The sequence below is a fragment of the Melopsittacus undulatus genome, chromosome 9, assembly GCF_012275295.1.
Source record: "Melopsittacus undulatus isolate bMelUnd1 chromosome 9, bMelUnd1.mat.Z, whole genome shotgun sequence".
In the NCBI taxonomy this organism is placed as follows: domain Eukaryota; kingdom Metazoa; phylum Chordata; class Aves; order Psittaciformes; family Psittaculidae; genus Melopsittacus; species Melopsittacus undulatus.
Genome location: NC_047535.1, coordinates 42284485 through 42300342, shown reverse-complemented (window position 1 = coordinate 42300342; position 15858 = coordinate 42284485). Strand labels below are relative to the sequence as shown.

Genomic DNA, 15858 nt, shown 5'->3' with positions numbered 1-15858 from the left:
GAAGTTCTTAGCAATGAACTTCCTCTAACTGAAGCTAAATCAAGCTCAGGACCTGGAGAGAATTTCAGTGGAGAAGCATACACTGTAGGATAACCCTGAGAATGTAACCCTGACACATCCAGGAGAAGAGCACACCAAACTAAAGCTGTAGCTGGAATATGCCACAGAAATTAGCTGTGTCCCAGACTCTTACTTGGCATGTGTGTTCAGGGTGTGCTTTGGTGCTGTGTGTGCTTGTGCTCTGATATATGCTCATAAGGAGCGATCTATGTCTGTGCAAAGCCCACATAGGCATGAGTGTGTAGGACACACATTTAGGGGCTTTTGATGTGCATGTGTTTCTGTGGGTGTATGTTGTATCACAAGGTTACTTGAGCTGGCTGTTCTGTCCATGCTGCTGGTATTGTTGAATCTGGTGCTTCCTGGCAGGATGTTTGCTATGTGCCTGTTTCCTGAGTCCAGTCTCTGTTTACAAGGATGCTGGGGCCTCTTTGCAGCACAGTATGGGCTGCTGACACTGGCAGGCTCCCTAACTGCCCCCCAAACACAGGCCCTAGCAACTCAGACACTGTCTCTTATCTCACCCTCCCAAGAATTTCTCTACAAAGGCTGCTTATGTTGCAAGTGGAGTGCAGGAAGCTGCTATCAAATGGGAGACTGTTCAGTGCTCTAACTGGTGGGGCTGAAGTACAGGAGGCTTTGGAGTCAGAGTTTGGAAAATGCAGCCCCAGCACACATTCAAGCTGCTTTGCTGACACTCGGGGGATGTTTTAACACAGACTTGAATAGAACACCACAGGGTTCATAATGAATTACTGTTTAAAACATTCATAAAAGACAAACATGTGGTAGAAGCTTTTAGAGAGTGCATTACATATGGATGCCAGCAGTTCAGGAGGGCATAGATAAGCTTGGTGGGATCAATAAATTTGGACACTGTAAGTTAGAAAACTTGCACTGCTCTCTATTATTGCTGTGATGATTATTGACAAATCATTCTTTAGTCTTCTCCCTCCTTTGCATCTCTCTGTCACAGCTTTCCTTCCAAAATATAGTATTACCATCCAATTGGTTGTATTTTAATAACTTTGTCACAGTGGAATCCAAATGAAGCTGGTTTTCATCTACTTCTTAATTTCTTGAGAATTTCTGGCATCACAAAGTGATCACTGTGCCTTGGTTTTACGTTGCCTTGCACATCTTTGCTCACAGAATCCCAGTACAGTGATCAGGGGGCTGACTGAGTTTATGCATATTGATACTGTTGTGAGAGGCCCGGGAAAGACAACAAGAGAACATGACCTGTCCATTCAAGGAAAGCAGAGAATGCATACACACGAGCATTACTTTGGCAATGTTAAGGTTCACTGATACTGCTATTCCTGCTAGTAGTAAGGGGAGGAGAGGCCAGCAAAGACCTACAAGGTACACTTCTGCTGTTTCATAGACACGCACTGGTTTGGGTTGGAAGGGACCTTAAAGTTCATCCAGCTCCAACCCCCTGCCATGGGCAGGGACACCTTCCACTGTATCAGGTTGCTCCAAGCCTCGTCCACCCTGGCCTCATGTATTTGTTGGCACAAAGGTGAAATGCTGCAGTAATGTCTAACTAATAAAGTTAGGCAGACAGCAGAGAAGAACTTACCCCATTTAGAATGAAGCTGTTTGAAAAATATGCGTTCTGCAAGGAGCTGTGAGAATTATGTAAATATCTGGGATGTTAAGATACAGATTTTTTTTTCCACATAAAATGAAAAGAAGTTTCTCCATTTTGCCCTTCCATGGTCTCAGCTGCAGGCCACAGACTCAGCAGAGCTGTCAGATGTCTAGGAAAGTTTTGCCAGCAGTGAAGTAGTTACTGCTTTCAAAATACACAAACAATTCCTTCTTAAATCAGTCCTCCAGACTGCAGCACCTCTCCTCACTTCCACTTCCTTTTTGCCTCATCACCTCTTCACCTTCGGAGGAGGGACCTCTCGAGAGCCAGAGCTGCAACATCCTGGGCAGTTGGTTGATATTGCCAGGTAGTAAATGTAGAGCCTGCTTTTGCATCTTGGATGAAGCACTGCCCTGAAAACAAGCAGCTGTTTCACCCAAGATGAATAAAAAAGAGCTGATTATCTACTTGCTTAGGCAATAGCGACAGTCAAAAATGGGAAGAAGTGCTCGATGCAGACTCCCCAGAGTTTTGTGGAAATGCAGGTCTTGAGCTAAGCTGTGTGGCTTAGTAACAGTCCTAGCAGTTAAGCTACTGCTTGTTCTGGGTATCCCCTGCAAGAGTAATGCACAGGCCTGCAAGCCATATTGCAAATTACTGATTTAGTGTTTTTCTTCATATAGATGAACGATGTTCTGCTGTACACATATCCCCAGAAGGATGGCAAATACCGACTGAAAAAGACCTTCACTGTGTCAGGCATGAAGGTAATACCTCATCTGTATTACAGGCTGGAATTAAAGTTCTGTAGTGGGCTGCTAATGCTTTGCTGGTTTATGTCTCATATCCAGCAAGAGGAAAGAAAGGATGGACCTGTTATCAGGGTATTCCCTTGCCTCTCACAGCAGATAGATAGAAGGAAAAATAATATAAAGCAAACATATAAAAGATTAGCCATAAGGCTGTGACTTAGTATGACTGCCATAATGGTACAACAGGCTGCATAAATAAGGCAAGCTAAAATCAGATTTACCATCTGATCATGAAACTGGAGAGAGAAAAAATTTATTATCCCATTTTGTCCATTCCTATCTTCATGTCTCCAGCCAGTGCATGGCTGTTCCCTACAAGATACTCATTAGGGCTTAATCCGCCTGGTTTTAAACTCCTGCCACTCGAAATTTACATAAGCTTTCATGTGCCTGGTTTTCATGTGTCCTTCAACTGTTTTCACCAAAAACATTAATGGGTTCAAAAAATGATCAGCCAACTTTATGGGGAAAAGGTGTAATGGGAGCTATTACATGCAATGACATAAGCACAGTCTCTTCCTTCGGCAAATTTCTAAATTGCACATTACAGAAACTGGACACAATTGTGCCGGTTTTACACTCCCTAAGCATTCATTGGCTAGTATCACTAGTACCATGAAGCTGTGTTTCTCCTTAGTGTCTGTTGCTACTAGTAGGCAACTAATACACTACATGGCAGGGAGAACGTTTTAGCTGAGCTGTAGCTTTTAAGTGTTTGTTTTGCTCTTGCAGAGCCTTGTGGAGACTGGCATTCACTGCAGTGCTTCACTGTATAATGCCTGCATGTCAGGAAGAAAGTTATTTCCATTCATTCCAGAACAGCCAAAACTTCTGCCCAAAATGCTCTGACACTTGTCAGTCAGACTAAACCTCTCCCAAGCTTGTTGCATTAAAATTGAACCCTGTCTGGTACTTTATCTTTACTTTTCTAGCTGGATTAAATTATTTTTTTCCCTTTAGCACTACCACCATACTGAAGTAGAGAGCATTTCTTATTACACCAGCAATGCAAGACAGAAAACCCTACCTGCCCATCTCTTTGCACTGAAATATTAAACAGATGGCTGGGACATCACAGATCCATACGCACTGAAACTCCTGTGGTGTACTGCTTATAGACAGTTTAACTCATGTACACACTCATGTTTATGGCATTTGTTTCTAGGTCAGCCGTCCAGTGACAGAAAAGGCCCAAAACGTCCTGAAGATCGAATGTGATGAATACTGCCTGACCCTGTCCGCAAGGTACTGCTCCCAAACAGTCATGGCAGAACACGTTACATTCTAGAGCTGTCTCTCTCCATTAGTCTAACCAATATCTAAGACTTAACTAGTGCCTCATTCTTTTTTGACTCAATTTCAGTCTGTGCTGTTGTGACAGACAATGACTGAGTGCTTGATTATGCCATGAAGGTATTCATTATAAACGCAAAGAAGCCCATGAACTGTAACTAATTCAATTCATCTACTGAGTAAAGACTAGCAGTTGGGTCTTCAGAACATCTTACAGGAAAGAGAAGAAAGTCTGTTACTAAGAAGCCTAACTGCTTTCCATTATCTTTCATACTTTTCCCCTGTGACATTAAGAGTATGTTTTAATTCCTTTTTATATAGTTCACTTGTTACCTCATATCACTAGGGTTGCAAAACTGTTGGCAAAAATGGTTACTAGGTAATACCATGTAACAGATATAAAATAATTTAATTGTGCTTCAATGACAAAGCCAAACTTAACCTTACTGGCAACCTCATGGGTTCCTCAAAAGGAATTCCACTAATGAGTTTGTGTAGTGCTCATACTGATTGCAACTGGGAGTCAGGATCCCTGGCCTGGAATCACAAGCTAATGTCAGAAAGAAATTGTAGGTCAGCTTCTGATCAGAATACAGCAGTGTACTGTATTTTTTCATGCTTCTAGCCCAAAATTATCATGCCAATTTACTTACAGCTATAGCAGAAGGGTTGACTTGATTTTCAGCTGTAGTTCACTACAAAATACTAGCAGTGATACTAAAATTAAGTCTTCACTGCTTTTAAGTACTGACTTTTCCACCATCAGCCTCCAATTACAGCATGGCTGGAACCACAACAGACTTCCCTGAATTACACAGTGCAATAGAAAGACAGGGAGGGTACTTAATTACTCAGAATTTGGAGCTCTCAGGTTTCCCAGAGCACTTGCCATCTGTGGGCAGTACTCAGATACCTGTCAAAGCCTTTGTATTCATTTCCTTTTATAACCAGCAAATGAGAAGACATCTGAGATTTTCTTAGAACTGTACACTCATCAAACCCCTCAGAACATACACAGTACTTCTGAAGTACCTGCTGTCAGTTACAAAAGCAGGATATGTACAATCCTTCTGTACTGGAGAAGGGAAGTAACTGCTGGATGCTCCATTTATTCAGGCAGCTGAGGTTGGCATCCCTAGGGAGAAGCTTGGGATGTTCTGCTTGAAGTGCTATGTTGTTTCTTGGCCTTTTGTACTCATATCAAGTCTGTGCTTAGTAAGCCTAAACAAAGTATTTTTAGGCCAAAGGCCACTATGAGCTGTGTTTCTTTGGTAGCAGACAGAATCAGGGCCTAAGGCTGCCCTTTTGATGAGAGCCAGACAGTGACTGCTTCTCACCAGAGCAGATAGAGCCCCCTTCCCTTCCTTGTGCTGCTCATTCTGGGACCAAGCTGCTGTAAAAGTCACCCATGAACATTTTTTCCCCTCCTTTTGTACTGGCTGGCAGAGCTGGTGAGACACCAGTGGGACAGCATGCTCTTCCTAACCCCACTGCACAACATCCTTGGCCTGCTACCCTCATCAAAAGGAGCAGAATGACAGTGATAGCATGGCAACAAAATCCCATCCCAGTCTGGTTTCTGTGTTCCATGGATGTCTCCTACTATCCAGGAGACTGCAGTGACAATTTGACCCTCTATTTGCTTAAGGAAGAATATATGAGCCAACAGAGATATGACAGCTCAGCACAAAAGATGCAGCCAAAAAATCACAGAAGGACCCAATGAGTCAATGGTGAATCAACGTCTGAGCTTCTCTGAGCATCAGAGGTTAAGTAAAAATCCCTTTGAGCCTTCATGCAAGCAGTAAAATCGCTGATTAAGAACAGGCTGGTGTCAATTGAGATCATTTATCTTACTCACCAGCAGACAGGTGTTATTCCCACATTTAGACACTAATAACCTATGATTACTGCCTACAGATGTTTAAGGAAGTAGAGAAGAGGCTAAAGGGGCCAGTTAGGTATCAGACTTTTAATACCAGATTGTCCCTTTTACCTGTCTTTCCCAAAGAGGTTTTAATTTACAGCACTATATTGGCCATGATTTCCTCTGGGTTTTTTAAATCATATCTTCATTCTCAAGTGAAAAGAATTTCCAGAAAGGCATCAGCAAGAAAAAGTTAAAGCCAAAACTTCTTTTAGTGTTTTCCATGCTGCAAACATGATTTGTCTGGAAAATAGAGACATCTTCAGGTTTCTTAGAAAGGGTAATTTGACAGGACTTTTGGTAGTAAAGAGGACTGACTAGTAGTGTGGCTCTTGCCAGAGATGATCTCCTGTAACACAGGCCTGTGGCTTGCAGAGGTTAACCTATATGCAGTAGTTACACTGGCTCAGAGTTTCTGTTCCAGGCTTCTTGAAATTTATAGAGGCTGGTGTTTTTCAGACAAGGGCTTATGCTCAAAGTACAGAGGGATGCTGAGTCAGAGATCCTCGATAAATCTGGCATTTCCTCTCTTTTTGTGTCACATGTCCCCACCCCCATCCCCCAGGATTTTTTTAAGACCACAACAGACAAATTGTTCTCAGATGTCTGGTTTGGTGCCTTCATGAGGACAGTGTGAGGAAATCCCAGCTGAAAAGCAGCTGGCAATTATGCCACTGTTCATTTTTACAGCAAAGTCTAGGTAGCTTTAACATGAGTGGCTGGCATGGCTTAGGGGGGAGACCATGCTGAATTGCATTGCCTCCGTTACTGATGCTGGGAGCAGCTAAAGTTGTACACAGTATTAGGTGGACAGGAAGCATGCAGTTTGAAGTCACAGCAGGAAAAACAGCTAATGCAGGCAAGACAGCTTATGGCTGTAACAGAACAAAAGCATCTGGGAAGTAACAGGCAACGTTAGAGTCCTGCTGCATTTCTGGGACAGCTGGACTGGTAGGGAAGTACGATGTGCTCACTTGTTTTGCGTTGTGCAAAGGGGGCATCTAGGGGCCAGTCTGGAGAACTACTGGCCTCCCCGCAGAACAGCAGAGGGAGAGAACGCAGAACTCCCTCCCCAAATTATTGTCCTGGCCTCTTGCCACGAGACTGGAGATTGTCTGTGATGGAGCCAGATGAAAATGAAAGCGTTCCCATCTCCATCATGAATTCTGTATTTCCCAACATGAAGATCATCTGAGCATCCCATTGTAGAGATGAGCATAAACACGCTTACTTTGAGCAACCCATGCCAACAATACATGCCTTGAGTGCCTAAAAGCTAGGGCAGACATGAAAAAAGACATTACATATTATCCTATGTGATCCAGGATTGAGCAGCTTATAGTAAAGTCAGAGACTACTTGGAAAAAAAATCTGGGCATTTAGTTTCTTCTCAGTGACAGTCCTAACCATGGGTCTACACTAATCATTCTGCTGAATGTGTCAAAGAGTCAATTTTATTTCTGGTCAGAAAACAACCAGTTAAATGCAGTAGTGGGGGAAAACAAACATTCATAAAACAAAGCTTTTCTCCTCTGACCCAGAAACTCCCTGTTTCAGTCCCTGCTGTGCATAGCATTGACTGGTCTGCTGTATTTCATTCCACAGCTCTTGCTCCGAAAGGGATGACTGGTACAGCTGCATAAGCAGACACATCCCAGATGACTACAAAGCTCACAACGCTTCCACTTTTCACAGCAGCGTGGAGGTAAAAGGAGGCCAAGTCTTTCAATGCTGGAAAGGAGAAGAGAGATGAGAGAGACAGAGAGAGGAAAGGAGGAGGGTTATAAAATTCAGAGTTCCTAGTGGCAAGATGTTCTTAATTTAATTTAGACCAGTATGCCAGACTTAAACAACAACGTTCATGGGTCACCAGTGAAATGTTAATCACACACTATACTCTGTGGGCTTTGCTTAAATAGGAATTTTGGAGGAAGATTATTCTGTCCTAAAGGGTAATTAGTTTAGATGAACTAAAAATGCCTATAAACTTTTTAAAGTTTAAGAAAACAAACCTACCCAGTAGTTACACTAATGTCATACACACAGTAGCCATTGCCATTGCAAAACCCACCAACAACAGTCTAATTGCACCAGCACAATTCATATATATGACTGATATGGCAGCAATTTCAGTTGTACTGCTCCCAGTTAAGGACACTAAAAATGCATCTGACAAATAGTAAAAATGCTATTTTAGGTTAGGTAGAACCTCAGTTTTACTACATAAAACTAACCGAGTTAAAAAGGCTGATGACAAGACCACAGCTGGAGTGCTGCATTCAGTGATGAGCTTCTCAGTACGTGAGAGACATGGAAACCTTGGAAAGAATTCAACAAAGGGCCAGAAAGACAATTAAGGGAATGAAGCATCTCTTCATCAGCCATCTTGAGGAAAGGTTGAGAGCTGGGACTGTTCAGCCTGGAGAAGGGAAGGTTCAGGGGGATCATATCAATGTGTACATGTACCTGAAGGGCTGCTACAAAGAAGGTGGAGTCAGGCTCTTCTCAGTGGTGCCAAGTGACAGGAAAGACCTGAGGTTCCCTCAAACATCAGGAAACACTTTTTCACTCCAAAGGTGACTGAGAGTTGGCACAGGTTCCCCAGGGAGATTGTGGAGTCTCCATCCTTGGAGATATTCAAAAGTGCTAGATACGGTCCTGGCCAACTGGCTCTAGGTGGCCCTGCCTGAACCGGGGGCTTGGACTAAATGACTTTCAAGGGCCCTTTTTGACTGAAAGATGAGAGCTTTTTATGGATATTACTTCAAAGGCTGCTAATAAAAGGGTGGCTTTAACTTAACGTTCTTACCTGCAATTTGTATAAACAATGAATCAGATCCTTGTCTGATGTGGAAGTGTCAGTGACTGGCCAATAATAGATCTATGTAAATTTTTACCTGTTGTGACTCTGGCTATACATCACCGTGTACTGACTGGCCACACTCTTTCAGTGCTGAAGCAGCTCTCATTTACAAGGTGCATTAGGAATTAGAAAACTTAGGTATCTTAGCAGGTAAAGGTAGACATAAATGAGAGAATTGTGTGTGACAGAGCAGGGCTGACTATGTGGACTTTGTAAGTGCAGATGCTTCATTTGTTCTTTTTTGAATTTAAGCTAAGGGAAAGGCTTGGAATACCCTTGGGTGAGAGGCCTCCTACTCTGGTACCTGTGTCCCATGTCATGATGTGCATGAACTGTGGCTGTGACTTTACCCTCACTTTGAGACGACATCATTGCCATTCATGTGGGAAGGTAAGAGCTGTACAAGCTTCTCAAGGTTTTATGCACACCTCTAGGACACTGGCTGCCACTCTGTAACTGCTGCAAACTTGTAGCAACATCAAGACCAGAATTTGCTTTCTCACTGAACTTGCTCTAAGAACTTGGTCTTCAGAACTAAGCTCTTAGAGCAAGTTCTTTGCTCTAAGAACTAAATTAGGTTTCCAATGATTTTAGTAGGAACAACAGTAACCTTCCCTTGAGGATCAAATTAACCCCCAAAGGCCAGTAGTTGAAGGCTGCTGAGTCCAGCTGTTATACCTGATACACAGTAGTCCATGTCCTGTCCCTAATAGCAGCTGCTAAAATTCTCTTCCAAGAAGAGTGAAAAAACTCAGCAGCGGAACATGGTTTGATCAGTGACCAAAGGGAAAGTTTCCTCTATGCTCCATTGAAGAGCTGCTGCCTTTTGTTCTAAAGTCAAAAGGATCTAAGCTTTCTTGGTTTTGTCCCTTTATCACTGACTCTTAGGGATTTGTTCCTACACATAAACCTGCAGTCCTGTTTTAAGCCATGGCTGTATTTTTTAATCTTTTTTCTAATTCCACAGAGAAAAATTAACCTGTACAGGGATAGCAGGAATGTGCAAGCTTACTTAAAACCACCAATATTACTAACAAACCTATGAAAGCAGGAGTAATATTAAAGTGGTCTTTCTGTGATTCACTAGTACGGAAGGTGTAAATTCCTGGAAAGAGGTGTACAGCAATGATGTGCAACCAAATACAGTGATCAATTCTGCTTGGTTTACAACAGCTTACCTCTACAGCAATCACATTTCAGTCAGACTTACCCCAATTGCCACATTTTTAGGAGAGAGTCATATTTGGTCCCCTATCCATCTTCCTCTCCCAGCCAGCTCAGAGGATTTGTTTTGTACCTGCATATATATCCATTTAAATTATATTTATGTGCATCTCCCCTTGCTGGAACAGATTGTATGTCGAAATTGTTCAAGAAACAAGTACCCTATGAAGTACCTCAAAGATCAAGCAGCCAAAGTCTGTGATAACTGCTATGGGGAACTTAAGAAAAGAGGTAAGATTCCTTCATTCTTGGTAAAACTGACACAATTTCCTGTCTGTATGATGGGGAGGCTTTAGGATCTGCCTACCATGTTCTGTTCAAGCATGAGGCATGTGTATTGAGGTCCCATGAGTGCCAGGCTGTATGACAGCTAAAACTGTTTTAGCAAGGCAGGTTCTCTGAGGGCCTTTGATGAACCAGAATAACAATAAAAACTATGTCCTGCAAGGAGCTGCTGAGGACACAGGGTTTGGAGAAAAGGAGGCTGAGGGGTGACCTCATTGCTCTCCATAGCTTCCTAAGCAGGAGAAGTAGAGACAGAGCTGCTGATCTCTCTTTCCTGGTATCAAGTGACAGAACACATGCAAATGATTCAAAGCTTTGTCAGGGGAGGTCCTGACTTGACATGAGGAAACATTACCCAGAGGGTGGTTAAACACTGGAACAGGCTTTCTAGAGAGGTGGTCAATGCATCATGACTGTCAACATTTATGAAGCACTAGGACAATGCCCTTAATAACATCCTTTAACTTTTGGGCAGCCCTGAGGTTCCTTCCAACTGAACTGTTCTATTCTGTGACGTAATTATAGGTGATAACTTTTCTCCATAATTTCTAATGAATTATCCATTTAAATAAAACAATGGCTTTAAAGTTGCTCCCTGTCCTCATCCATGTAGTAGCTTTTATAAAAAGCAATACTGAGGTAAACTGCAGAGTCACTAAGTGCTTTCCACACAGAGAGTTAATCTGTCTACAGATGAAAGCCTGAATTCAAAAAGAGTTAGTGCCTAACCAGAACTCCATATAATTATCCTACTATACACATCCCTTCTCCAGTTTAAATAGACATCCAAATCAAAGATAAAAGGGGGAGCATGGGTTACATACATATGAACAGAGAACAACCATGAAATAACATTCTTGCACAGCTATTCATGTAGAGTCTCTAAAAGGAGGCACACTATACAGGCAAGGATAAAAAGGTGGAGGAGACAGATGAATTTTTTTTCTCTATCATGATTTAAGAAATTCAGCACTAGCTAAGCAAACATGTGAACAGATATTGTCACAACAGACAAAATAGCATCCCCAAGCCACTGTGTGTCCAAGAAGTGGTAACTCAGAGTTGTGCTAAAACAATGTTGTGCTTTACTAAGAGCTTCCAAATAGTGTGCATTGCCAGAAGCAAGATCATGAAAATAAGAACTCAGAGAAGTGGGATTAATGGAGATTGGCAGGATAGCTCTCTCCCATGCAGAACTCAGAATAGTTCATACAGAAAGTATGTCCAATTAGTGAATCTATCCTGCAAAAGTGTTACAGAACACAGACAGATGGAAAAGTCATTTGCTTAAAGCCAATTTTAAATTAGAAGAAAACAAGCTGTGTTTTGTGTTTTGTTAGCTTTCTTGCAGGCTTCATTTAAGTAGCTGCAGGTTATTACCATTAACCTAGGGTGACACAAAATCTACCGAGATAATCATACCTTTTTAAAGGGGCAATTTGAAAGAAAAGCTAAGATAAAAACTAGGTATGGAGTAACACTTGCATCTTCCTTAGTCACTTGCATTAGCATGTGTTTCTTAGCCCTAATCTGATATGTACCAATTCATCCATTTCCCCCTTCCATTTCTCAATTTTCTTAACCTTGCAGAGCGGCCACTGAGTGTGAGCTTCCCCCCAACTTCATCCAGGTGTTCAAGCAGTGGCTTCTCCTCTGTCTTCCACAATATGCATTATTCATCTTTTAAGAAACAGAAGAAAATCCCTTCAGCTCTTATGGAGGTAAGACCAGGCAGCCTGAGAAAGGCAAGGAACTGTAGAAAACTGTGCTCGTAGTTCAGCTCTGTCCACAATCTATTCTGTGTGCAGTGGTCTCAGCCCATGCCCTGGTCTACTTTCATCATGCAATTACTTTTATCCTTTTTCACAACAGTGTTTCCCCAGCTATTCAGAAACAAGGTACCAATCACCTTGATGTAGTCTAGGTAGATACCAGCAGGTATTTGTTGTTGTATCAAAGAGAAAAGGGTGGCAAATATCTTGCTGAACTCATTATACAGCCCAGGCACTGGAATTTCTTGAGGTTTGTTTATGCTGAGGTGAAACTGAGCAAGGATACAAGCATGCAATACAAACACACTGATGGAATACTGAAAGAATGGGCATTAAAGCATTGCCTATTTCCAAGGAGGCAGCATGTGTTTATCAGCAGGAACTGTCTCACAATGGTATCGCCCCACAACTTTTTCCAGCTTGCTTTACCCAGGTCTTGGAACATTTCTGTTCTGCTGCTAAACATACTTCCCAATTTCTCCTACCCTGCTCCAGTCTTCTCTTCTGACAGTGCTACAAAAGCTGGTTTTGACCCTCTGTATGTTGTTTCCAAATCCAGTACTATCACAGTTTACTACTGTAACTAATGACATACACTGCATTGTGTGTGTGCGTGTAGTCCATCTACTCAAAACCAGGATCTTTAAGAACATTAAGTGCTTAGATCTCACTTCTGAGAGAGTTAACTCTTCTCAGAAATATTATTTCACAAATGAAACCAAGTCATAGTCAAGTGGTTAACATAAACTGATATAAAACCATTGCAATGTCCTAGATAAGCCCACATCTTTGAAAGTGTTCAGCTACAAGACTGTAATCCCCTTTCTGAAGTAGGTACTTTCACTACATTAAAAAAAAAAACCCAAACAAAACCAATAACCAGAACTAAGAAAGGGGACAAGTTTGGCTCCTCAGAACACAGCTGTAAACTTGCTGAACTCAATAGCAACATGACTGCATATTTTCCAGAGTCACCAAGAAGTAAGTTTAACCAGAAATCTTCAAACAGTTAAAAAGATTTGTAATACTATGCTTGCATCTTTTATGTCTCAATATTTTTAATAGTCTACTTATTTTTAATAGTCTACTTATTTTTAATAGTCTACTTATTTTTAATAGTCTACCTACAGTTTAACAGACATATACCTGGTTGTCTAGTGTGAGGCAAACACTCATAATTGGGAGGGGAAAAATTTTTGCTGTTATAAATCCTGATTTCTCCTATGATGCTCCAGGTGGCAGCCTCAGGAGAAGGAGCTACCATCAGCGGTTACCTCAGCAGATCTAAGAGAGGCAAAAGACAATGGAAGAAACGATGGTTTGTTATCAAAGGCAAAGTCCTCTACACCTACATAGCAAATGAGGTACTGTGCAATCTGACTTGAAATAGTTTCCTGTGTTCTCTTCTTTGCTCCCTGCAGGCAGCACAAATAAATGTGAAAGGTATAAATGGCAGTTGTCACAACTAAATGACTTCTGAGCCCTGGTGCTAACAGACCGAGTCCCCAGGGAGCCGTCCAGCTGGACCTTGGCAACCCTCCTCACAAACTGCTCTTCATTATTTGACTTCTTGCTATTTATGCTACTATAAACTGTGAAGCTTCATCTACACATTTACACCTAAAGACTTCAGGGTCCTTCCACATTCTCTGGTTACTTGGTAACTCCCACATATTTTGAAAATAGATGGTGCTATGATCCATTTCTGGTGCAGAAGAGAATCTTGTAGCTCTGCAACTGAAAACAGAACATTTGTCCCACTAGTACTAACAGGGAAAGATAGGAAGCAGTCTGCAGAGGTGAGAGTAATGCCTTGTGTATTGACCTGTAAGCTCTTCCTTACAGCTAATGAGGCTGGATATTAGCTAGATAATTTTTATGTATTTTGTCTCCTCCCAGTCCCTTATTTTGATTTCGTCTCCTTTGTGAATAGCTGCAAAACAAACTTCAAGGAGGTATGATATAAAGTCTGATGATAACTGTCAGATTTCATAAACAGAAGCATAAAAATTCATTGTGCTGAACAAAAGACACAGAATGCAAGAACTGCTGTAGTAGCAATATTTTGTACTTTAAGCCTTCAAAATACTTCGCAAACATTATTTATTTACACTTCCATCACCATTGTGACAGTTGCATGAAACAACATTATCTCCTTTAAACAGATGAGGAGAATGAGGAACAAAAGAGTTCATTACTGAGCCAGCAGTTAAGACCATTATCATCAAAAACTATCTGATTCATTTCTCTTACCTCTGCTAACCTTAAGAGTGACAATTTCTGGTTCAACAATAGGGAAAAAGCAACAGATGGTCCATTACACTTTACATTCCCAGTTTTCAATTTAGCTTCTAAAAGCAGAGGCAAAGGCAACATACACAAAAAGAAGACATTACCTAAATACAGTGACCAAACCTGCAGCTGTCAATAACAGCTAGATTGCAGTTGGAGTAAGTATTATTGTTTTCTTTACTTTGTACAAAGCAGTGTCTGGCAAGCAAAATTTTAATGGATATTTCTTGGGAGTAAGTTATTTGCATTACCAGTGTAGAAATTTCAAAGCAGCATTTTGGAAAAGCCAGTGTGCTGTCAGAGACAGTGCAGATCTCTAAAAAAGCTGCCAGTGCTATGAAAGGAAATGACAAGGTATCAGAAAGACTATTACTTGTACTTACAGTAAAAATGGTTAAAAGGAACCTAACTGCACGTGGGTTTCAGACTGTCGGAAGTGTTGCTGCCCTGTCCAGTACTCTCAGTAACCTCTAGTTCACCTCCTGGACCATTATGTCAAAGTGATTAAAGGAATGGTTAATTTGGCCTTCATAGTCATATGGATCATCACAAAGAAATGGACTTTAAGACATAGCATTCAAGTTCAGGACCAAGACTAGATAAACACATGCCATACACACACACTGCTCCTGGTTAGGTAAGAGCCATAAGTCCAGCAGAAGATTCACACTACTGCTTTTGCAGCCATGTCAAAGAGGGGTTGTATCCTTACTTGTTTTCAGATAGAGCCCTAAGACTGTTACAAGCCTTCTCTGAATTTTGGTTCACTTCTTGTTTGCTTTCAGGACAAAGTTGCCACAGAAAGTTTGCCTTTGTTGGGTTTCACCATCACCCCAGAAAAGGAGGAAGGAAATACAGATACAGTTTTCCATCTCTACCACAAGCAGACTCTCTTTTATAGCTTCCGAGCAGAGGACAGCAATTCAGCACAGAGGTAAGGGGGTGGACTTCCACACTAGTGGAAGCCAGTGCACAGGTCCAAAAGCTTATTATGTAGGGCTCTTTCCTCTCCTTCACTTTAGAATGCTTTCATAACAGAAAAAACAAACAGCTTTCAGAGTGCTGATTAAGTCCAATCATGTGACTGGCATGGATGACATTAAAAACCCACCTGGTGTTTTTCAGTTCCTTCAGGAACGAGAATTTGATCCTTGGTATAGGTAAAAGAGGAGGCTTAGTCTCAAGAGTCATGCCTAAAAGCCTGCCACATATGTTTACTTACATAAACTTCTCTATCTGTTCTATTTATCCATCTCTTAGCTTCCTCATCAACAAATAATGGTTTAGATTTCCTACTCTAATGCTACTGCTTCCACACAATAAAATTTATTATAACATTAGTAATAAAAATGCTAGCACCCCAAGACACACAGTGAAAGAAGTGAATCTATGAGAGCTTTTTTTTTTTTGCTTTTACACTTACTTCAGTGGTTTCACCTTTCCTATTCGAAGACAGCATTTGTACTGTTCTTGTGATTTTACAATAAACTATTGGTAAAGATTGTACTGGAACACAAGAGTCCCAGTACCCAGTTCCCCGCTTTAATCACAAAACTACAACTCCTCATTAGAGCTGGGATAGGAGATCCAGTCCTCTTCAGGCTTTATTTTCCTAAAACATGTATTGTTTGAATATAAAAATACTTATTTAAGTATTAAATATAAATTTTATATTTAATAATTATATTTAAATACATAATTAAAATAGAATTACTTCTACTTAATATATTTAA

General features: G+C 41.2%; 1 protein-coding gene across 1 annotated transcript in view; it reads left to right on the top strand.

Annotated features, from left to right (window-relative positions):
- The window catches only part of FGD5 (FYVE, RhoGEF and PH domain containing 5), an 89751-nt gene that overhangs the window by 72540 nt on the left and 1353 nt on the right, over window positions 1–15858 (top strand). Inside the window, exons 13-20 of the mRNA XM_034066430.1 lie at window positions 2341–2424; window positions 3635–3714; window positions 7295–7394; window positions 8805–8942; window positions 9905–10007; window positions 11652–11782; window positions 13069–13197; window positions 14911–15059. Of these exons, the coding sequence (XP_033922321.1) occupies window positions 2341–2424; window positions 3635–3714; window positions 7295–7394; window positions 8805–8942; window positions 9905–10007; window positions 11652–11782; window positions 13069–13197; window positions 14911–15059 (914 nt within the window). The remainder of the gene's footprint in view (window positions 1–2340; window positions 2425–3634; window positions 3715–7294; window positions 7395–8804; window positions 8943–9904; window positions 10008–11651; window positions 11783–13068; window positions 13198–14910; window positions 15060–15858) is intronic.